Raw genomic sequence first — 25,099 nt, 5'->3', positions numbered from 1 at the left:
AGTTCAGAAGGATGAGGGGGATCTAAATGAAACTTACAGAATACTGAGAGGCCTGGATGGAGTGGCCGTGGACTGGTGGGAGAGAGACTAGAACTCGAGGGCTCAACCTCAGAGTGAAGGGACGCTCCTTTAAAACAGAGATGAGGAGGAATTTCTTCAGCCAGAGGGTGGTGAATCTGTGGAACTCATTTCCACAGAGGGCTGTGGAGGCCCGGTCATTGAGTGTCTTTAAGACAGAGATAGATAGGTTCTTGATCAGTAAGGGGATCAAGAGTTACGGGGAGAAGGCAGGAGAATGGAGAAGAGAATCATATCAGCCATGATTGAATGGCAGAACAGACTCGATGGGCTGAATGACCTATTTCTGCTCCTATATTTTGTGGTCTTATTTAATCTCCTCCAGTGTTTATAAAATATGTCCCACGAATTTAGCAAATCCTGTCCACCGGTAAACTTGAAAGATGTAATGCCAACCAATTTCATCATGTCCAAGGTTTACACTTTGTGAAGTGTGGGGTTCGGTAATCTACAATCAGCCTGTCTCAATCAGACACACTGCGATTCCTGAGATACGGCTCGCAGTTTTAAGCAGGACATCTCGAGACTCAAAAGGGTGTCTTGAGCTTCCAGAATCTTCCACCGTGGAAATCATTCTGCTTGTTTTCTTCCTCCCTCTCTCCTGTTTAGCAGGTGATACAGGAATAGTGACCCAGGCAACATTCTTTACAAAAACAAATTCGGTTTAGACTAGCACAGTGTTTTGTAGGCAGGATAGTTACTTGGTTACCGTAGTAACTATCTCATTTCCAAGCGACAATGCAATGTCATTACCGATGTGATATTTAGATTTTTCCTTTTTGATACTTTATTCAAGTCAGATTAAATAAAGCACTTATTGAAATTTCTCCCCTGTATCTTTGACAATGAGGTTCCAATTTAAATCCACACTAATGAGGCAATGCTAGGTTTCAGAGGGTTACATATAATTGGAAATTAAACCTTGTGAATCTCCTTAATTAGTCCATGAATGAGAATTCAGTATTCGGGACCTGTAATGAGGGAATGAGAGGCAGCCATTCAGCCCCACGAGCCTGTCCCACTATTCTGCCTGATCTGTATCTCACCCCTATTTACCCACCGTTGCCCCATATCCCTATATCGATATAAAACATATATCCCCAAATCCATCTATCCATACATCCCTACATATACATATACATTTATCCTCATATCCCCATCTACGTGCGCGCACACACACACAATCACACACCCATATCCCTATATATGCGTGCACGCACACACATACATACATGTATTTATCCCTATACATACACATATATATCTCCATTGTATGCATTCCGATTTCCCTATGTACATATATATATTCCATATCCATATCTTCTATATGTATTTATTGATATTCCTATATATATCTATCCCCATATCCCTAGAGATATACATATCCCCATGATCCCATATCCCTAGACTTACATACATTATATATCCATATTTCTCTATGCATATATATACTCCTATATCTATGTCTTATATATCCATGTTCCTTGTACCCCTTTGTATTGTATATGGGCAGCGTAGTGGCACACTGGTTAGCACTGCTGCTTCACAGCGCCAGGGAGCCAGGTTTGATTCCGGTCTTGGGTCACTGTCTGTGTGGAGCCTGCACATTCTCCCTGTGTCTGCATGGGTTTCCTCCAGGTGCTCCGGTTTTCTCCCACGCTCCAAAAATGTGCAGGTTAGGTGGATTTTCCATGCTCAATTGCCCCTTAGTGTCCAAAGATATGTAGGTTAGAGGGATTAGCAGGGTAAATGTGTGGGGTTACAGAGTGGGGGTAGTGGGCCTGGGTGAGATGTTCTTTGGAGAGTCAGTGCAGACTCAATGGGACGAATGGCCTCTTTCTGCACTGTATGGATTCTATGAGATATATTTTTTCCGTATCCATAACTCTCACCAATAACCCAGCAATCTCAGGCAAGAAAATTTCAACTGAACCCCAACAGTCACAGGCTTCTGGGGAGTGAGTCGCAGATTTCCACAGCTGTTTAGTGTGAAGACTTGCTTCCAAACATCACTGCTTGTTGTACCAACACTCATTCTAGAATTACCTCTCCCTGTTCTAGACTCCCCACACCGCAGGAAACATTTTCCCACCCTCAAGCCTATCGAATTCATTAATCGTCTTCCACACTTTCAATAAATCACCCTTCAATCTTCTCATAAAGTAATAATGAAGGGGATAGGTTGTGTCTGAAGGTTCAGGACAGCCACATGTATAAAGGAGGTCAGGGGTGACTCGGCTAGACGTCAGGAGAATGTTCTGTTCCAGACAGTATTTGAGCTTTGGAACTGGTTTCCATCTCACGTAGCCAATTCCAACTTAATACAAACCTTCAAAATGGAACTGGGCTAGTTCATAGCTGGGGGTGGGGGAGGAGAAACAATGCAGTTAAGGATCCGGAACCCAGTCTGTGATAGGATGGGGGAATGAGAGCCATGGGAAATTTGTAAAAGGCAATTGGACATATTCTCGGCAAGGATTAATTGACAGGGATATGGGGTATGGAGCTCAATCCGAAGCCCTTTCACAGAGCTAGCATGGGTATGATGGGCCAAATGGCCTCCTTCTATCAGATTCTACAAGTGTACAAAATAGTTGGAATAATAAGGCAAATAGCTTGCAAGCTCTAAGTGGATTAGGTGGGTTAGGTGGACTGACCATGCTAAATTGCCCCTTAGTGTCAGGGGGACTAGCTAGGGGGAGTGCATCAGGTTATAGGGATGGGATTGTGTCGGTGCAGACTCGATGGGCCGAATGGCCTCCTGCACTGTAGAATTTTATGATTTTAGTTTTGATTAATCAGAAAGGTTTTTTCTTCCTGAACCAATCAATGGGTTTTAAAATCTGATACATTTTTCCACTGCAGGGAATCACGCAGTGATGGGGAGTGCGAGAAGTGATGATGCTCTGGGATGGAGAGAGCAACGCCAACAGTGTGGGTTCAATTCCCGTACTGGCTGAGGTTATTCTCAACCGTGCCCCTGGTCTGGAGCGTGGTGATCTTCAGGTTAGAGTCATCACCGTAAAGGGCAGAGCAGTCTGCGGTCTGGGGGCAACCTCACCTCGACATGGCTGTGATGTGGGCCAGGTTGATTCGACAGGTCTCCTGGAATTCCACATTCTCCTGGCATCTCGATCAATATCCTCCACTTAACCCAACAAACACAGAGGTGGCACGGTGGTTGGTACTGCTGCCTTGCAGAGCTGGGGACCTGGGTTCAATTCCAGGCTTGGGTCACTGTCTGTGCGGAGTCTGCACGTTCTCCCTGTATCTGTATGAGTTTCCTCCAGGTGTTCCAGTTTCCTTCCACAGTCCAAAGATGTCTAGGCTAGGTGGATTAGCCATGGTAAATTGACTCTAGTGTCAGGGGGACGAGCAGGGTAAATGGGTGCTACAAGAACAGGGCCTTGGGTGAGATTGTGGTCAGTACAGACTTGAAGGGCTGAATGTCCTCCTTCTGTACTGTAGGGATTCTATGAGACACACAGCCTGATCACCTGACTCAGGTCTCAAACTCTGCCAAGTTCCACCCCCACATATTTCAGTCTGAATCTCTTCTGTCCTCTACCCAATTACACCCTTTGGTCCTGTCCTCCGCCCACTCCCCCCTCCTCCTCCTCCAGCCCCCGGCACCAACCCCCCCTCCCCATTTTCCCCAGCCGCAGGCGAGTCTAAAGATTCCTGGTTCTGACAAAAGACTTGAAGGGATAACTCTGTGTCAACTTTGACTTTGAACATCTATCTTATCAGGGAGAAATGCAAGTTACTCCCCACATCCCTCCCCCCCCATTCCTGCAAAGGTTGGTGCTCAGTTCAAGTTAACTCTGAGGTTCTGGGGTCACGACAAACCGCAAATCTGTCACGCTGGAGATGGTGAGAGGTTGGGAAGGAGGTACTTACCACTGAAGTTTAAGAGGTGGGTGTGGAAGAAGGACTGTTTGTGGAAGTCCTCGATTGCGATCACAATCGGGCCATCAAGGCTGCTGCGGAGGGTCTTCTTCGAACCACTCTTGTCAGCGATGAGTGACTCCAACATTGTCCTCACCATGTACAGCTAGAAATACAGACAACAGTCAATAGGGGCCCCAGAGAGGCAGCGAGCCATTAAGAACATAAGAACATAAGAAATAGGAGCAGGAGTAGGCCATCTGGCCCTTCGAGCCTGCCCCGCCATTCAATAAGATCATGGCTGATCTGTCGTGGCTCAGTTCCACATTCCCGCCCTCTCCCCATAACCCTTAATCCCCTCTCTTATCAAGAACCCATCAACCCGCGTCTTAAAAATATTTAGCGAGGCAGCCTCCACCACTTCAACGGGCAGAGAATTCCAGAGATTCACCGCCCTTTGAGTGAAGAAGTTCCTCCTCAACTCCGTTCTAAACCGCCTCCCCTTTATCTTGAGGCTGTGCCCCCTAGTCCTACTGTCTTTTTTGAGCGGGAAGAGTCTCTCCACCTCTATCCTATCCATCCCATTCATCATCTTATACGTCTCAATGAGATCTCCCCTCATTAAAAGCAGACACTCGCCCCACATGAGAAGCTTCGACATCATTTTAATGTCGGACAGGCAATTTGTGCACAGCAAGATCCCACAAACAGCAATATGACGATGGCCAGAAAATCCGTTCTCTCAGTCCACAGAAACCATAGAAAATTACAGCTCAGAAACAGGCCTTTTGGCCCTTCTTTGTCTGTGCCAAACCATGTTTTGCCCAGTCCCACTGGCCTGCACTTGGAATAGAAAGTCAAGGGATCAATATTGATTCCAGACACCAAGGAGACGCCATTAGTCTTCCGAGAAGTACAAAAAAGAGACAGAGAATCTGGTGAACTGGTGCGATGATAATAATCTCTCCCTCAGTGTCAACAAAACGAAGAAGATTGTCATCGACTTTAGGGAGAGTAGTGGAGAACATGCCCCTGTCTACATCAATTGGGGTGAAGTGGAAATGGAGAGCTTCAAGTTTTTGGGCATCCAGCTCACCAACAGCCTGACCTGGTCCCCCCCATGCTGACACTAACGCCTCTACTTTCACAGAAGACTAAGGAAATTTGGCATGTCAGCTACGACTCTCACCAACTTTTACAGGTGCACCATAGAAAGCATTCTTTCTGGTTGTATCACAGCTTGGTATGGGCTCCTGCTCTGCCCAAGACCACAAGGAACTACAAAAGGTCGTGAATGTAGCCCAATCCACCAAGCAAACCAACCTCCCATCCATTCACTCTGTCTACACTTCCCACTGCCTCAGAAAAGCAGCCAGCATAATTAAGGACCCCACACACCCCATACATTCTCTCTTCCGCCTTCTTTCTTCAGGAAAAAGATACAAAAGTCTGACGTCATGTACCAACCAACTCAAGAACAACTTCTTCCCTGCTGCTGTCAAGACTTTTGAATGGACCTACCTCACATTAAGTTGGTCTTTCTCTACACCCTCGCTATGACTGTGACATTCTGCACTCTCTCCTTTTGGGAAGCACATTGCTATCTCACAGCGCCAGGGACACAGATTCGAATTCTGAGTTGGGTCACTGTCTGTGCAGAGTCTGTCTCTGTGGGTTTCCTCTGGATGCTCCTGTTTCCTCCCACAATCCGAAAGAGATGCTGGTTAGGTGCATTGCCCGTGCTAAATTCTCCCTCACTGTACCCAAATAGGTGCTGGAGTGTGGAGACTAGGGGCTTTTCACAGTGGCTTCATTACAGTGTTAACGTAAGCCTACTTGTGACAATAATAAATAAACTTTTTTCCTTCTCTATGAACAGTATACTTTGTCTGTATAGTGCGCAAGAAAAAATACTTTTCACTTATGCTAGTATATGCGACAACAGTAAATCAAATCAAAATTAAAATCAAAGAGAAGGTTCCAAGGTTTCCATCTAAACAAAGGATTATAAAGGGTTATACAGACTAAAACTGGTGTTTAATCTCAGTGATTGGGCCTGGTATAGTGCTGCCACTTGGTGGCTATCCTAGGAACTGCAGCAATAAAGAGCTCACGTTGAACCTCGTGTCAGCCCAGCAGAGCCCCCAGGTGTTCCTCAGCCTGAACTACACAGTGGTGGAGAACCTCACCTCCTCTGCTGAATGAGGTGAAACAGATTAAATTGTGGCCTGACTTCATCCATTTCGCTTCTGTTTGTCAGTGTCTCACTTTGCACTTGCTGTCTCCATTGTGCAGGTTCGGGGGATTGGCCATGGTAAATACGTGGGGCTATGGGGATAGGGTGGGGAGAGGGCCTGGGGGGGAGGCTCTTTCGGAGAGTAGGTGAAGACTCAATGGGCTGAATGGCCTCCTTCTGCACTGGGGGATTTTATCATTTTATACACAGGGTTATGGAGAAAAGATGAGAGAATGGCACGAGATGCATTGCTCATTCAAAGGGCCAGTACAGACACAGTGGGCCGAATGGCCTCCTTCTCTGCTGCAACCATTCTGTGGAAAGTTCTCAATGTTTGTGCCACTCACTTACAAGATGGGAAGCACAGGATCGCGTGTCAGGGAGTTCAGCACAGGGATCCTGCCTTTGGGATTGATTATCCATCTACCCCATCCCGCTATCCCCTGGTCACAGATCTGGGAAGTGGAATCCTTCTGCTGTTACCGAGATGCTGCTGGCAGCTGTGCCTCTCACACACAATCTTCGCTCAGTTCCAGCAACAAGTCCCACATGAAGCAAAAAAAAATATTCTGCTATATAACAAATTTGTATTAAAGGAACCTCGATTGTGCTCCAGACTGTCACAAATTTCTCTCTTCTCTCTCTAACTCAGCAGCACAATGGTTCAGAACAGTCAACACCTCCAACAGTGCAGCACTCCCTCAGTACTGTCCCTCCAACAGTGCAGCACTCCCTCAGTACTGTCCCTCCAACAGTGCAGCACTCCCTCGGTACTGTCCCTCTGACAGTGCAGCACTCCCTCAGTACTGACCCTCTGACAGTGCAGCACTCCCTCAGTACTGACCCTCTGACAGTGCAGCACTCCCTCAGTACTGACCCTCTGACAGTGCAGCACTCCCTCGGTACTGACCCTCTGACAGTGCAGCACTCCCTCAGTACTGTCCCTCCAACAGTGCAGCACTCCCTCAGCACTGACCTTCTGACAGTGCAGCACTCCCTCAGTACTGTCCCTCCAACAGTGCAGCACTCCCTCAGTACTGTCCCTCCAACAGTGCAGCACTCCCTCAGCACTGACCCTCTGACAGTGCAGCATTCCCTCAGTACTGTCCCTCCAACAGTGCAGCACTCCCTCAGCACTGACCCTCTGACAGCGCAGCACTCCCTCAGTACTGTCCCTCCAACAGTGCAGCACTCCCTCAGCACTGACCCTCTGACAGTGCAGCATTCCCTCAGTACTGACCCTCTGACAGTGTAGCACTCCCTCAGTACTGACTCTGTGACCGTGCAGCACTCCCTCAGTACTGACCCTCTGACAGTGCAGCACTCCCTCAGTACTGACCCTCTGACAGTGCAGCACTCCCTCAGTACTGACTCTGTGACCGTGCAGCACTCCCTCAGTACTGACCCTCTGACAGTGCAGCACTCCCTCAGTACTGACCCTCTGACAGTGCAGCACTCCCTCAGTACTGACTCTGTGACCGTGCAGCACTCCCTCAGTACTGCCCCTCTGACAGTGTAGCCCTCCCTCAGTACTGACCCTCTGACAGTGCGGCACTCCCTCAGTACTGACCCTCTGACAGTGCAGCACTCCCTCAGTACTGACCCTCTGGCAGTGCAGCACTCCCTCAGTACTGACCCTCTGACAGTGCAGCACTCAGTACCCTCAGTATTGACCCTTTCACAGCACTGGGACTGTCAGCCTGAATTTGCTGCTTTAATCCGTAGAGTTGGATTTAATCCTTTGATCTTTTGAACTCCATGGTGTGAACTCAGCACCCACTGAGCTAAACCAGAGGAGGAGCTTAGATAGTGATCTCGAAACGAACCCTACCTGTGTACTGGAGGGTCCAACCGCACGCCGAGGGACTTTAATGTCGAAACCACCTTTGGGATCCTTGTCCCCCTTCAGACAGGGATCATTTGGAGGTTCCCTCCCACTTTCCCAGTCACAGATAGTCTTTCTGATCGCCTGAAGGACACTGGAGGGGGGAGGAGGGTGGGTGGGGGGGGGGGGGGTGTTAAATGGGAAACAGGTATCAGTCACAGCAAACACTGAGCGTCCTAAACACAGCCCGTTCCCCAGTTTGAACATCTCACACCCTGAGTTGGAGCCAAACTCAGAGTAAGGTCAAGCAGTGGGTCTATTTCCCAGCCTGCCCCAGGCAGACAGTTTGTAATAATTCGATATCAAAATAATTCATACAAAGAAAAATCACACCAAGAGCTCAATTATACTTGGGGACACCTCAACTATAAATAGATTGTGTCTCTCTGTTCTTTCTCCTTTAACTTTCTCTCTATCCTTCCACTGTCCTCATCTCCTCCCCTCTTGTCCATCACTTTCTCTCTTCTTGTCCGATCCTTACTCTCCAGCTTTGCTCTGCTTCCTGCTCTGACCCTCACTCAGTCCAAGCCTCTCCCTCTCTTCCCGTTGCTCCGTTCCGCCTTCCATATCCTTCTTCACACTCTCTCCTATTCTTCTCCCTTGCCCCCGTTATCCTCCCTTACCCGGTGTTGTGCCCACTCCTCAAGCCACCTTCCTCATCCACTTCCCCTCTGTTGACCACCACCCTCCCTCTCTGTCCCCCCTACCGACTGCCCACTCCCTTCTGACCCTCCCCTCCCTACTCCCCATCGCCTGCCTTCCTCCCCCCCGCCAAGCTACCCCACTCCTGACCCCACCTCCTGCCCTAATCCCCATCACCTCCTGCCTCACTTCCCCTTAAACCCCATTCCTCAGTCCTGCGCCACTTTCCCTCCACTTCCCTCCCTCCCGACTCCCCGCTACACCCCTCCACTCCCCACCCCCCCATTCCCCTCCCTCCACATCCCACCTCTCTCCAGCCACCCCACTCCCCGCCGTGGTCCCCCCCCGCCGGGTACCTGATGAGGACGTTTTTCTTCTTCCTGGTGGCCTGTCGGAGTGGCTCTCTCAGGGTGACCTGGGCAAAGTCCTGCAGGGCGGCGTAGATGGTGTTGCGAATCGCCTGGTTGAAGACACTCTCCATCCTGCCCATCAGAACCTGCAGCCCTTTAATCATCGCGATAACCTGCAGGGGACAAGCAGAGCCACAGCCCGGTGAGCGTCCCCCACCCAGGAAACCTTGCGTGGTGCCCCACACCCCTGCTCGTGCTCCCCCCCCCCACTTCATCCCCCTCCCCCTGCAGACTGAGATAGTGAGGGGATCTCCCCCATTACCCGAGGATGAACCCTACAGTGCAGTAAGAGGCCCTTCAGCCCATCAAGTCTGCACCGAACACAATCCCACCCAGGCCCTACCCCCCTATCCCTACATATTATACCCACTAATCCCTCTAATCTACGCATCCTGGACACTAAGGGGCAATTTCTTAGCACGGCCAATCAACCTAACCCGCACATCTTTGGACTGTGGGAGGAAACCGGAGCACCCGGAGGAAGCCCACGCAGACATTCTCCTCGTGTCTGCGCGGGTTTCCTTCAGGTACTCCGGTTTCCCCCCACAGTCCAAAGGTGTTTTTGCGTAGCACGGACTCTGGAAAAGCTCAGCAGGTCTGACAGTATCTGTGGAGGGAGGGACAGGGCCGGGATTTTCCAGCCCCGACGCCAGCAGCCATCACTGCAGGCAAGATGGGAAAATTGGGAGAGCCGTAGACTTTTAGCCGGTCTACAGAATTTCCCATCCCTCCCGCGATGATGCCCGTGTCAACACCGGAAAGTTCCGCCCAAAGTTAACACTTCCAAACTTCCAAAGAAGACTCGCATTGGACGAGCAGTGTTAACTCCGTTCCCCTCTCTCTCTGCAGCTGCTGCCGGACCTGCTGAGTTTTTCCCACATTTGCTGCTTTTGTTGCAGCATTTCCAATGTGTTCTAATCTCATCGTCGAACAGACAGGGGTGAGGAAGTGAGACTTGGCAATTTGGGCAAGTGTCTCAATACTGACCCTCTGACAGTGCAGCATTCCCTCAGTACTGACCCTCTGACAGTGCAGCATTCCCTCAGTACTGACCCTCTGACAGTGCAGCACTCCCTCAGTACTGACCCTCTGATAGTGCAGCACTCCCTCAGTACTGACCCTCTGACAGTGCAACACTCCCTCAGTACTGACCCTCTGACAGTGCAGCATTCCCTCAGTACTGACCCTCTGACAGTGCAGCACTCCCTCAGTACTGACCCTCTGACAGTGCAGCACTCTCTCAGTACTGACCCTCTGACAGAGCAGCACTCATTCAGTATTGGCCCTCTGACAGTGCAGCATTCCCTCAGTACTGACCCTCTGACAGTGCAGCACTCCCTCAGTACTGCCCCTCTGACAGTGCGGCACTCCCTCAGTACTGACCCTCTGACAGTGCGGCACTCCCTCAGTACAAGCAGTGAGAATATCAGGCCAGATTATGAGCACACAATCCAGGTTGATAATCTGACTGCCGCACTGAGCGGGTGCTACACTGCCCCCAGAGCGGGGCTCCAATTTCCTGCTTCACTCGTGCTATCCACTCAGCCACAACCATGATAAAAAGTGGGAAAGCAGAATCCTGCTGCCAGGCGTCTGCCAATCGCTCCGAGTTACCTCGACCAGGGCAAACTTCTCCTCACTCGTGTAGTTGTACCGTGTCGCCCTCTCGTACTCCTCTGCAGTCCCCGGGCAATCCTTGTTACAGAATTTATCAGTGGGATGAACCAGCTTCCAGGAATACTAATAAAAACAAAACGCACTGTTAAATGTGGACATTCATCTGAGATTCTTATTTATTTCATAGAATCCCTACAAGTACAGACCGAGGCCATTCGGCCCATCGAGTATGTACTGACAACAATCCCACCCTGGCCCAATTCCCATCACCTTCATTTACTCTGCTAATGTCCCTGGCATTAAGGAACAATTTAGCATGGCCAATCTACCTAACCCACACCTTTTTGGACTGTAGGAGGAAACCCATGCAGGCACGGGGAGAATGTGCAAACTCCATACAGACAATGATCCGAGGCTGGAATTGAACCCGGGTCTCTGATGCTGTGAGGCAGCAGTGCTAACCACTATGCCACTGTGGACTTGACACCGTTGCTGATGCTGGCTTTTATTGCTTGTCCCCCGATGCCCTGAGAACGTGCTGGTGAGCCGTCTTCTTAAACCACGGGTGGCAGCTTTGACACGAGTAGGTCGTCTACAAGATGCACTGCAGCCACTCGCCAAGATTCCTTCAACAGCACCTTCCAAATCCACACCTTTACCATCCAGAATGATAAGGACAGCAGGTGCAGTGGGAACACCACTGTCCCCAAGACACAAAGCCTCCTGACTGGGATTAGATTGGCTGTTCCCTCATCACCAAAGCCTCGGAACTCCCTGTCTAACAGCACCTTCACCACACGGCCTGCAGCGGGTCAGGAAGGCAGCTCACTGCCATCTCAAGGGAAACTGGAGATGGAGAATAAACGCTGGCCCCGCCAGCGACTCCCACATCCAAGAATGAGGAACTTGATGGGATTGAAGGATATTGAGGAATATTGAACTCCTACAGTACAGAAGGAGGCCATTCGGCCCATTGAGCCTGCACTGACCACAACCCCGCCTAAGCCCTATCGCCGTAACCCCAAGTATTTACCCAGCTAATCCCCCAGATACTAGGGGGCAATTTAACATGGCCAATCAAACTAACCCACACATCTTTGAACTGTGGACATGGGAGACGGTGAAGGTATTTGGGGAAGAAACTGGTTCCCATTGAAAAATATAGTTTTAAAATTTAGCACTTTTCATGAGTGACATCAAATGTGGTTCATCTGTGTGGTTGGCTGGAAATCTGTAACACTGACCACTCTAACACTGACCCCTATAACAATGACCCCTCTAACACTGACCACTCTAACACTGACCCCTCTAACACTGACCCCTCTAACACTGACCCCTCTAATACTGGCCCCTCTAACACTGACCACTCTAACACTGACCACTCTAACACTGACCACTCTAATACTGACCCCTCTAACACTGCTCCCTCTAATACTGACCCCTATAACACTGACCCCTCTAACACTGACTGCTCTAACACTGACCCCTCTAACACTGACCCCTCTAATACTGGCCCCTCTAACACTGACCACTCTAACACTGACCACTCTAACACTGACCACTCTAATACTGACCCCTCTAACACTGCTCCCTCTAATACTGACCCCTATAACACTGACCCCTCTAACACTGACCGCTCTAACACTGACCGCTCTAACACTGACCCATCTAACATTGACCTCTCTAACACTGACCCCTCTATCACTGACCACTCTAACACTGACCACTCTAACACTGACCCCTCTAACACTGACCACTCTAATACAGACCACCTAACACTGACCCCTCTAACACTGACCACTCTAACACTGACCCCTCTAACACTGACCACTCTAATACAGACCACCTAACACTGACCCCTCTAACACTGACCCCTATAACACTGACCCCTATAACACTGACCCCTCTAACACTGACCCCTCTAACACTGACCCCTCTAACACTGACCAGTTTAATAGACTGGTTGATGTGAACAGATATATTATTGTTCCACACTCACCACCTCCATGACGTGCGTGCTCCATTTGGACAAGAGCTGTAACCCTCGCAGTGCCAGATCGAAGAGCTCTCGGTATTCCTCATCAGATTTCTGACTGTCCAGTCCCGATCCTGTAACGACCTGCGCAGTGAGGGAATCAGGTCAGTAATGGGCAGGAGGCCAAGCTGAGAGACAATCTCCCGGTACCACAGCAAAGTGCACAGAACAAGAGGTCCCAGCCTTTGACGGGCAGCGCTGAACATCCAGCGCTCCCCGTACCCCCTCACCAGCTCAGGCTGAAGAACGATGGTTTGGGTGAAGTCCCAAGTAGGTGCCCAAATCCCAGCCATCCTTGATTCCTTGAGGAAGGGCAGCTTAATAAAATACAGGTTAGACTTCAACTGGGACATCGGAACCAATTCTGGGTGCCACACTTCGGGAAGACTTACCAGAATGGGTCCATCAGCCGTGCGGGGAGACTGGGATCATTCTCTCCAGCAGAGAATGTGATTGAAGAGGTGAAAATCACAAAAGGTTTTGATTGAAGTAACATTAAGCAGATTCCAGAGGCAGAAATATCTTTAACCAGAGGACACAGATAATAATTGGCGAAACAAGTCAAAGGTGACGAGAGGAAGCATTGTTTATGCAGCGAGTTATGACCTACCGGTCACCGTGTGAAATAATGAGGAGGCCAATGCTATGGCATCATTCAAAATGGAATTGGCTTAAATCTCATTAAGATTGGTTGGGGGTGGGGCAAGGGTTGGGTGGGTGGGTGAGGGGGGATGGTGGTGTTGGTGTGGATGGTGGCAGAGTGGGAATGTCGCTGGTCTGGTAATCCAGAGACCCAGACTAATACTCTGGGGACATGGGTTCAAATCCCACCACCACAGAAACTGGTGGGATTGAAATTCAATTCGTGAGATCTGGAATTGAAAGCTTGACTCAGAAATAGGGATCTTGAAATTGTCATCAAACGTTGTTACTCATGGTTCTTTAGGGAAGGAAATCTGCCGTCCTTAGCTGGTTGGGCCTACATGTGACTCCAGAGCCACAGCGATATGGCTGAATCTCAACTGCCCTCTGAAATGGGTGAACAAACAACTCAGTTTAAGGGGCAATTAGGGACGGGCAACGATGCCAGCGATGCCCACACCCCAAGAATGACTTGGGGTGAAAAGCTTGAAGGGAAAACATTCCACAGTCTTAATGGCACAGAAAGAGATAATGGAGTTCATACTAGAATTTGCTGGGACAAAGATAGGGAGGATAGCTCTTTCTAAAGCAGGATGTGAGCTGAATGGTCTGTCTGTGTGCCGGGAGATTCTACGGTGTTCAGCAGGCTCTGTCGGACACTCACCTCACTGTTGCTGTAACGGGCGAGTTCAGAGATGAAGCGAATGTGATCATCTCGGATCTGCACCATCTGTTCACAGATGTTATACTGTGGGCTGCTGCTGCTCTGGGTGCATGTCCACCTGTGTGAAGAGACAGAGTGTTAAACACACAGACAGTGTGTGTCCTGGACTGGGAGAGGCACCAGCCACAGACTCGATCCGGGCTGAGCCGGTCAGCAAACAGAAAGACCACCCACGACGGAATTTTAACCCGGCTCAAAGGGGGAGCCACTAAAACCGCAGTGATATACGGTTAGGATCCCATTGCCCCAAGTTCCCGCTGCGGCCCCTCGCTGGAATCTCCCCATTTTCCCAGTCGGAATCCAGGAAAGCCACCCACCTCAGGAAGACCAGGACCTAATTAAATGGGACAACCACGGGGAATCGCTGCCATTGGCTTCACAACTCTACCTGCCAGGATCCACGCTGAACTGGTCAATGCTACATCAAGGCAGGAGAGGCTGGGTAACCCCGGTTTGATTTTATATTTCCTGAAGGTTCCATGTGTTGTGGGAGGAATGGGCATGTACCCCCACTAATCCAACAAGAGAAGCCTAGGGTCTCCGCTCCTTGGGGGTCCACCTTACCCTCCTTATTACCTTAATAGGGTTATATTTCTCACCCTCCTCCCTGACACCATTTTCTTGCAACTCAGTGAGAACTTGTTCTCAGGAGATTTCCATACTTAGTTTATTCATTTTTAATATCAGTATCACAAGTAGACTTCCAGTCACACTGAAATGAAGTTACGGTGAAAATCCCCTTGTCACCACACTCTGGTACCTGTTCGGGTACACCGATGGAAAATTTAGCATGGCCAATGCCCTAACCAGCACGTCTTTCCGACTGTGGGAGGAAACCAGACCACCCAGAAGAAACCCACTCAGACACAGGGGAGGACGTGCAGACTCTGCACGGACAATGACCCAAGCCGGGAATCAAACGCGGGTCCCTGACACTGTGAGGCAGCAGTGTTAATCACTGTGCCACTGTGTCACTCACTCATTCACTCAAGTAATAGTCAAATGCATGTAAGAGTCGACCTCTGACCTTTGGCCTCCAAAATCCTTTCATAAACCTTGTGTTGGATTTTGGGAGCAGGGTTGATGGGAGCAATCCAGTGAGTCTTTTTCACAAAGCCTCTTTTAACCAGCAGAAATGGGAGAATCACATTGGACTGGAAGTGTTAACTCTGTTTCTCTCTCCACAGATGCCGAGTTTATCCAGCATTCTCTGGTTTTTATTTCAGATGTCCAGCATCAGCAGTATTTTGGTTTTATTTGAGCCTGATGCAGATCCTGTGCTGAGTTCAGGACCATGGACAGCAACCTCTGAGACAGCAGAGCAGGTCGTTCCCACAAACTGGCCCAGATTTCAGCCTCACAATAATTATTCAGGTGGAAGTCGACTCCCTGCCTTATTGTCCAAATATCTGACTTTATATCAGGTAAAACCACTCAATGCCAGGAGCTCACAGTAGGGTGGCGCGGTGGCACAATGGTTAGCACTGCTGCCTCACAGCACCAGGGACCCGGGTTCAATTCCAACCTCAACTCACTATCTGTGTGGAGTCTGCACATTCTCCCCGTATCTGCTTGGGTTTCCTTTGGTTTCCTCCCCCCTGTTCCAGAGATGTGTGGGAGGGGTTGATTGGTCATGCTAAATTGTCAGGGGGATTAGAAGGATGCATACGTGGGGTTACAGGGGATAGGCCTGGGTGGGATTGTTGTTGGTGCAGCATCGATGGGCTGAATGGCCTCCTTTTGCACTGTAGGGATTCTATGATTCCAGCTCGAATTTCTGATTCCTCCCCTCCCTCTGTCTCCCCCTCCCCTTTAGTTCCACTCAGCCCATCTTGAGAGTTATCTCCAATTCCCGCACTCAGCTACAATAGATTTGCATCTCTGATTGTCTTCACTGGGGCAGGCCTGAAGCCCGTCACCACTAACTATTGCAATTTTGTATTTTGCATCTAATTTCCGTTCTGCTTTGATTAAAATTCAAAGTCATTTTATAATTTCGCACTTGACATATTAATCTTCACCCAGTTATGTTTGAGTTTTAATTAACTCATCTATAATAATGAGTGGTGACCTGTTTTTAGACATTTTGTTCTCTCCCTGGCCAGTACAGCTGATGTTCATAAATTTTTCTTTCTCACTTTGTCAAGCTAGAATACTAAAATACATTATTTTCGTATATATTCTGAAGTACTGTTCTACTGCATTCTGTGAGCCTTGAACTGCTGGCCGGGTGCTGAGTAATCTTATCTGGTGTGGTCACCACAAGCATCAGAAGATCATAGAATCCACACGGCGCAGAAAGAGGCCATTCAGCCCATCAAGCCTGCACCAACAACAATGCCACACAGGCCTCTTATTCCCGTAACCTCATGTATTCAACCCTGCTAATCTCCCTGACACTAAGGGTCAATTTAGCATGGCCAATCAACCTAACCTGAACATCTCTGGACTGTGGGTGGAAACCAAAGCACACAGAGGAAACCCATGCAGGCATGGGGAGACTGTGCAAACTCCACACAGACTGTAATTGAACCCCGGGTCCCTGGCGCTGACAGGCAGCAGTGCCAACCACTGCTGAAGTTTAATTGATGGATGCAATGCTGGATTGAGTTAGTCCCAGATTTAATTAAATATCATATACGTGTTGGACAATTATAAATCGAGTTCCTGAGGGGGTTTTCTGTTTCTTGTAGAATGGTGTAGTTCTGTAGTCGGAGATGTTTCTACAGGATCAACATTAACAGGAATTGCAATAATGGGAAGCTCTTCTGGCACAGACAGTTCATTACTGCTCACTTCCATAGAGACATCCATTACATCTATAACAAGCTGATCGGGTACTTTGGTGCTACGGGTTTGAAAACATTTCTTGACAGCAACACTGTCTGGAGTGCCTCTCTCCTCCTCAAATGGGCCATGTGTTTATGAATGATCCGTCGCTCCATACCTCCTGGGTAGGACAGGAGCCTGGTCACAGGGACAATAATTCCAGGAATCTGACTTGACCCACCACCGAAGTTTCATATCATGACACCATGTTATATTATGCATTTAATAAGAACATAAGAACATAAGAACATAAGAAATAGGAGCAGGAGTAGGCCATCTGGCCCTTCGAGCCTGCCCCGCCATTCAATAAGATCATGGCTGATCTGTCGTGGCTCAGTTCCACTTTCCCGCCCTCTCCCCATAACCCTTAATCCCCTCTCTTATCAAAAACCCATCAACCCGCTTCTTAAAAATATTTAGCGAGGCAGCCTCCACCACTTCAACGGGCAGAGAATTCCAGAGATTCACCACCCTTTGAGTGAAGAAGTTCCTCCTCAACTCCGTTCTGAACCGCCCCCCCTTTATCTTGAGGCTGTGCCCCCTAGTCCTACTGTCTTTTTTGAGCGGGAAGAGTCTTTCCACCTCTATCCTATCCATCCCATTCATCATCTTATACGTCTCAATGAGATCTCCCCTCATTCTTCTAAACTCTAACGAGTACAAGCCTAGTTTATTCAGCCTCTCCTCATAGCTCAACCCCCTCAACTCCGGTATCAGCCTAGTAAACCTCCTCTGCACTCCCTCCAAGGCCAAAATATCCTTGCGCAGGTGCGGCGCCCAAAACTGCACACAGTACTCCAGCTGCGGCCTCACCAATGCCCTATACAGCTGCAGCAAGACCTCCCTACTTTTATATTCAATCCCCCTCGCTATGAAGGCCAGCATCCCATTCGCCTTCCTGACCACCTGCTGCACCTGCAGGCTGGGTTTTTGCGACTCATGCACAAGGACCCCGAGGTCCCTCTGCACCGTCGCCTGCTGCAGTTTTTCGCCACGTAAGTAATAGTCCTTCCTACCATTCTTCCTACCAAAGTGGACCACCTCACACTTGCCAACATTAAATTCCATTTGCCATTTCCTGGCCCATTCGCCCAGCCTATCTAGATCCTTCTGCAGACTCTCCACACCCTCCGCACAATTTGCCTTTCCCCCAATCTTGGTGTCATCAGCAAATTTCGACACCCTACACTCGGTTCCCTCCTCCAGATCATCTATATAAATGGTAAATAGCTGAGGCCCCAGCACCGACCCCTGGGGCACCCCACTAGTCACCAACCGCCAATCCGAATAGCACCCATTGACCCCCACTCTCTGCCTCCTATTTGACAACCAATCCTCTATCCACGCTAACACCCTACCCCCAACTCCATGTCCTCTGACCTTCTGCAGTAACCTCTTGTGAGGTACCTTATCAAACGCCTTCTGAAAATCCAGAAAGACCACATCCACCGGCTCTCCTCTATCCACCGCCCTAGACACATCCTCATAGAACTCCAGTAAATTTGTCAGACACGACTTCCCTTTAATGAAACCGTGTTGCGTCTGCCCTATCAAGCAATTCCCTTCAAGATGCCTCGCAATTTCCTCCTTAATGACGGATTCTAACATTTTACCTACCACAGACGTTAAACTAACCGGCCTGTAATTCCCCGCCTTTTGCCTGGCACCCTTCTTAAACAACGGCGTAACATTAGCCGTTTTCCAATCCTCCGGCACTTCCCCGGAATCCAGCGACGTCTGGAAAATAACCACCAAGGCATCCACTATCACCTCCGCCATTTCTTTCAGAACCCTCGGATGCATTCCATCCGGTCCTGGGGACTTGTCCACAATCAGCCCCTCCAGTCTGTCGCGCACCACCTCTCTAGTAACAGTAATGTCATTAAGACCCTCCAGTCCTACCACCTTTCCATCGCTAACACCCGGCAAATTATTCACGTCCTCCTCCGTGAAGACAGAAACAAAAAAGTTATTCAAGACCTTAGCCATATCCCCATCCCCTACCACTAGGTCCCCTTTCTCATCCGCTAAGGGACCAACGTTCACCCTAGCCAGCCTCTTCCTTTTTATATATTTATAAAAACTCTTGCTATCCTTTTTTATATTAAGCGCTAGCCCAGCTTCATAGCTTCTTCTACCCTCCTTTATCAACTTTTTTGTCAATCTTTGTTGACATTTAAACCTTTCCCAATCCTCTTCTCGCCCACTGCTCTTAGCTACTCTAAATTCAAGAATTCTTTTATGTAGCTGTGGTGATGGCTCATTGATAAAATCTTGAAGCTTGTGAGTTTAAACACAGTAAGAAGTCTCACAACACAAGGTTAAAGTCCAACAGGTTTATTTGGAATCATGAACTTTCGGAGCGCTGCTCCTTCAATCAGGTGAGTGTTTCTTCGCACTACTCCCTCATCAGGCCCTCACCTGATGAAGGAGCAGGGCTCTGAGAGCTCGTGATTCCAAATAAACCTGTGGGACTTTAACCTGGTGTTAAAGAACAAAGAAAATTACAGCACAGGAACAGGCCCTTCGGCCCTCCAAGCCTGCACCAACCATGCTGCCCGACTTAACTAAAGCCCCCCCATTCTTCCAGGGACCACAGCTCTCTGTTCCCATCTCACTCATGTACTTGTCAAGACGCCCCTTAAAAGTTACTACTGTATCTGCTTCCACTACCTTCTCTGGCAATGAGTTCCAGGCACCCACCACTCCCTGTGTAAAATATCTGCCTCGTACATCTCTTTTAAAACTTGCCCCTCGCACCATAAATCTATCCCTCCCAGTAATTGACTCTTCCACCCTGAGAAAAAACTTCTGACTATCCACTCTGTCCATACCTCTCATAATTTTATAGACTTCTATCAGGTCTCCCCTCACCTCCGTCGCTCCAATGACAACAAACCAAGTTTCTCCAACCTCTCCTCATAGCTAATGCTCTCTATACCAGGCAACATTCTGGTAAATCTTTTCTGTGAGACTTCTTATTGTGCCCACCCCAATCCAATGCTGGCATCTCCACACATCTTTAAACATAAACATCTTTATTGGTAGTTTTTAATGATGTATTGTCCCAAATATGGTCTTGCTGTTCCATGCAGGTTTGCTGCTTTTCATTTGTGTGACCAGTCTTACTCTGGCATTGTAATCTCAGTTTCTTTCTCTGTCTGAATTGCTGATTCTGCTTCAATTTCAATGTTTTCACCTCTTCGGTTAATTTCTCATCGCCAAGCTTCCCTTCTTTATTCAGAGAGTAGTGAGGGCGTGGAATGCCCTGCCTGCAGCAGTAGTGGACTCGCCAACTTTAAGGGCATTCAAATGGTCATTGGATAGACATATGGGTAATATTGGAATAGTTTAGGTTAGAGGGTCATTAGATTGGTTCCACTGGTCGGCGCAACATCGAGGGCCGAAGGGCCTGTACTGCGTTGTAATGTTCTTCAATCTCTTATTCTCCCGATTCCATTCTTCACTGTGCTGGGTTCTTATTTTCTCGTTGCTTTTTCATGGTGTTCAGCTTATTCCACATCGTCTCATTCCTTTCTCCTTTTCACTTCATTTTGTAAATTTCTTTTCTGGAACTTTTTTTTAAGGTTTGCTGTCAGTGCTTTCATTATGTTGTTTTAAGGCCTTCTCGAGAGCTTTAATTCTATCTGCCGATTCCTCTTCACCTTTAATGGTTTTATTGTTTCTTTTGAAGTATTTAATTTCTTCTGAGATGAATCCATGATGTTCTGACTGGACGTAGACATTTACAAATGGAATCTTCATTCTTACTTAGATAGAACATAGAACATAGAATGCTATAGCACAAACAGGCCCTTCGGCCCACAAGTTACTCCGATCATATCCATACCTACCAGGCCATAGAACTATCTGTAACTCCCAATCCCATTAAATCCCATGTACTCATCCAGAAGTCTTTTAAAAGACCCCAGCGAGTTCGCCTCTACCACCACCGATGGCAGCCAATTCCACTCACTCACCACCCCCTGAGTGAAAAACTTACCCCTAACGTCTCCTCTATACTTAATTTCACTTCAACCAAACCCTTTTTAACTTCATAAAGAGTAAATGCTGGAAAATCTCAGTGGGTCTGGCAGTATCTGTGAGGAGGGAATAGAGCCAACGTTTCAAGACTCGAAACGTTGGCTCTATTCTCTCCCCACAGATGCCGTCAGTCCTGCTGAGATTTTCCAGCATTTTCTGTATTTGTTTCAGATTCCAGCATCCGCAGGATTTTGCTTTTACCTTTTAGCTTCATTATTGGTGGGGTCGGTCTCTGATGATGTGTTGACTTGTTTCCATTCTGCAATTCTCTTGTTGGCCTTCATTTGGTTATTCGGTGTCTTCCAGTGCTCCCCTTACAAGGTCTGTCATTCCTGTCTTTCTGGGGTTTTCTTTCACCCACCTTCTGGGTTCTTCCATTGCTTCCACTGAAGCCTTCCGTCATTTTTCCCTTGAGCTCTTTGTTGTTTATGGGTCTTTTATGGGGTGGCCCTCTATCTGGCGTTTTCTCCAATGCTCCTATCCATTGCTGAGTGTTTCTTCTTGTGGTTGCTGCTTTAAGTGCGTTGCCACTTTAAATGTATCAGCTCTTTAAGGGCATTTCTGCTTTAAGACTGTGTAGCAATTTTTTTTGCCTCACCCAGCTTGTAGCTGCTTGGATACAGTTGGTTTCTATTTTCAGGTCTATCTTGCAACAAATGAATCAATGCAGGTGCAGAGTGTCTCTGGCTGTTTCATTTTTTTTAACTCTTACATCTGCAGCACTGCTGCCTGAGGCCAGCTTTTTTTTAATCTTTTGAATTCATTTGACTGAAGCAATTCTTTGCCTTTTTTCCCCAAAATCCTACTTTATAAATTTGAAGCCTAAGCTTTTCTAGCTCCCAGCATCCTGGGACATATCTCTCTTTCCATCCAAAACACTGCTTTGTGTTCTTTTGACTTCTTTAGAAAAAACTTTGCAGCTTTAATTTTAAACTTAAGTTCCACTTTCCCTTGAACACGAAATCACAGCTCTTGCTTCTAAGGGTTATTTTCCGTCCGTTTTAATTTTCTATATATTCCTAAATTCTTGACTGTATCGGCCTACCCAGGCTCGTTTCGTGTCCGTCCCTCAGTGCCTGGCAATATTTCAAATGGGTCTATTTGTTCAAAGACAGGCACTTGGGTGAGTATCTTTTTGCCCCAGACATTGATTGAAATGGGATACTCAAACGTGTCGGTCCACAAGCAGTGATCTCATGATCCATGCCATCCTCGTTGCCAGTGTAATGATGAATGCTTACAGATTTGGTCAGGAATGCAAAGGGTATTTATGAACAAGGAAAAATTGCACAGAGGCCAACACCCCTCCCCAACCAACCCCCTCCCCCCCTCCCCTACATGCCTTCTGCATCTGTTCTACCCAAGGAGGGACTCCACTTCCTGGGATGAATACCCACGTTCAGTCCCAATTGGTCCCTCTCCCCCCAAACCAGGTAACCTTTTAATGCTATTGTTTTTAAAGAGTCAATCACAACAAATCACCACAACGTTATTTCAGCACCTTCCTGTGTCACAATACTTGTCATGAAGATATGTTTTGCTTTGCTCTTCCAATCAAAGATCTTTGTTCTTCACTACCAAATTCAATATTCTGAAAGAGGATTCAATTCCGCAATGTGTATCACAGGGTAAATCAGTGAGTGAAGTGCACGACAGGGGAAGGTGGACACGGGCTACGGAGGGATATTAAATGGATGGAGATTGTACAATGTTGTGAGGGGATTTGTCTTGTCTTGTGCTCCCAGGTGATGGGCGGTTTTCCAATATTTCTGCTGGGAGATTTTGTTGTGGCAATGCTTCACCAAATGGTGAGCAGCACGCCCTCAGTACTGACCCTCCGACAGTGCAGCACTCCCTCAGTACTGACCCTCCGACAGTGCAGCACTCCCTCAGTACTGACCCTCCGACAGTGCAGCACTCCCTCAGTACTGACCCTCCAACAGCGCAGCACTCCCTCAGTACTGACCCTCCGACAGTGCAGAACTCCCTCAGTACTGACCCTCTGACAGTGCAGCACTCCCTCAGTACTGTCCCTCTGACAGTGCAGCACTCCCTCAGTACTGACCCTCTGACAATGCGGCACTCCCTCAGTACTGACCCTCTGACAGTGCAGCACTCCCTCAGTACTGACCCTGACAGTGCAGCACTCCCTCAGTACTGACCCTCTGACAGTGCAGCACTCCCTCAGTACTGTCCCTCTGACAGTGCAGCACTCCCTCAGTACTGTCCCTCTGACAGTGCAGCACTCCCTCAGTACTGTCCCTCTGACAGTGCAGCACTCCCTCAGTACTGTCCCTCTGACAGTGCAGCACTCCCTCAGTACTGTCCCTCTGACAGTGCAGCACTCCCTCAGTACTGCCCCTCTGACAGTGCAGCACTCCCTCAGTACTGTCCCTCTGACAGTGCAGCACTCCCTCAGTACTGTCCCTCTGACAGTGCAGCACTCCCTCAGTACTGTCCCTCTGACAATGCAGCACTCCCTCAGTACTGACCCTCTGACAGTGCAGCACTCCCTCGGTACTGACCCTCTGACAGTGCGGCACTCCCTCAGTACTGACCCTCTGACAGTGCAGCACTCCCTCGGTACTGACCCTCTGACAGTGCGGCACTCCCTCAGTACTGGGATGAAAGGACTTGAACAGCCTTTTTTCAGTTGAACCCCCACCTTGCCGTGAACGGAGTGAAGGATGTGGAGAAAATTTCTACCTGTCCTTTCCGATTCCCATTGGGCCGCAACAAACCCACCTGCTGATCTCAAGTGAACCGTGTTCCGACATCTCCCGGTCTGGACGGAGGAGGGAGGCAGGTATGTCTTGGATGCGGCTGAGCTCCGAGCAACTTCCCACCTGGAAAGTTGAGGTTTTGGTAAGAAGTTCTAGGAGCTTGAGCTCGCTTTCCTCATTCCGGCCTTCCTCCTCTCCGCGTCCCCCTGCCGACCGGTTACCCCTCACCTCCAGGCTTGCGACTGGCCCAGGCTACATTACGGCTCGCACTCACTTGGATTTGTTCTCCTCATAGTGAGCACTGGTCTTAATGTATCTGGCCAACTCTATCTGCATGTCTCCAAATAGGGGCACCACCTGCAGTTGCTGCAAGAGAACAGAGACAAGGTGTTGATCGCAATGGAAACCCTTCAGCTCACACACAACTCACAGGTCTGTCTACACTCCAAAGATGTAATATAAAAGTAGGGAGGTCTTGCTGCAGCTGTGTAGGGCATTGGTGAGGCCGCAGCTGGAGTACTGTGTGCAGTTTTGGGCGCCGCACCTGCGCAAGGATATTTTGGCCCTGGAGGGAGTGCAGAGGAGGTTTACTAGGCTGATACCGGAGTTGAGGGGATTGAGCTATGAGGAGAGGCTGAATAAACTAGGCTTGTACTCGTTAGAGTTTAGAAGAATGAGGGGAGATCTCATTGAGACGTATAAGATGATGAATGGGATGGATAGGATAGAGGTGGAGAGACTCTTCCCGCTCAGAAAGGATAATAGGACTAGGGGGCACAGCCTCAAGATAAAGGGGAGGCGGTTTAGAATGGAGTTGAGGAGGAACTTCTTCACTCAAAGGGTGGTGAATCTCTGGAATTCTCTGCCCGTTGAAGTGGTGGAGGCTGCCTCGCTAAATATTTTTAAGAAGCGGGTTGATGGGTTCTTGATAAGAGAGGGGATTAAGGGTTATGGGGAGAGGGCGGGAAAGTGGAACTGAGCCACGACAGATCAGCCATGATCTTATTGAATGGCGGGGCAGGCTCGAAGGGCTAGATGGCCTACTCCTGCTCCTATTTCTTATGTTCTTATGTTCTTATGTCCAAGGGGAGGCGATGGCCCAGTGGTATTATCGCCTATTAATCCAGAAACTAACGTTCTGGAGAACTCGGGTTCAAATCCCACCACGGCAGATGGTGGAATTTGAATTCAATAAAAAAATTAAGAATCTACCATGAAACCATTCTCGATTGTTGGAAAAACCCATCCGGTTCACTAATGTCCTTTAGGGAAGGAAATCTGCCGTCCTTACCCGGTCTGGCCTTCATGTGACTCCAGAGCCACAGCAACGTGGTTGACTCTCCACT

At 48.7% G+C, this 25,099-nt stretch overlaps 1 protein-coding gene across 2 annotated transcripts in view; it reads right to left on the bottom strand.

Annotated features, from left to right (window-relative positions):
* The window catches only part of cyfip2 (cytoplasmic FMR1 interacting protein 2), a 104,430-nt gene that overhangs the window by 35,158 nt on the left and 44,173 nt on the right, over positions 1-25,099 (bottom strand). For both annotated transcript variants that reach the window (XM_080201291.1, XM_080201292.1), the window contains exons 10-16: positions 24,028-24,119; positions 14,098-14,215; positions 12,756-12,875; positions 10,754-10,879; positions 9,086-9,252; positions 8,034-8,181; positions 3,979-4,132 (exon numbers count right to left, since the gene is read on the bottom strand). In XM_080201291.1, the coding sequence (XP_080057417.1) occupies positions 3,979-4,132; positions 8,034-8,181; positions 9,086-9,252; positions 10,754-10,879; positions 12,756-12,875; positions 14,098-14,215; positions 24,028-24,119 (925 nt within the window). The remainder of the gene's footprint in view (positions 1-3,978; positions 4,133-8,033; positions 8,182-9,085; positions 9,253-10,753; positions 10,880-12,755; positions 12,876-14,097; positions 14,216-24,027; positions 24,120-25,099) is intronic.

Source organism: Carcharhinus amblyrhynchos, chromosome 13 (genome assembly GCF_965287045.1).
Source record: "Carcharhinus amblyrhynchos chromosome 13, sCarAmb.v2.hapA, whole genome shotgun sequence".
Classification (NCBI taxonomy): Eukaryota; Metazoa; Chordata; class Chondrichthyes; order Carcharhiniformes; family Carcharhinidae; genus Carcharhinus; species Carcharhinus amblyrhynchos.
Note: the sequence above shows the minus strand (reverse complement) of the source record. Positions and strands in the feature narration are given on the sequence as shown.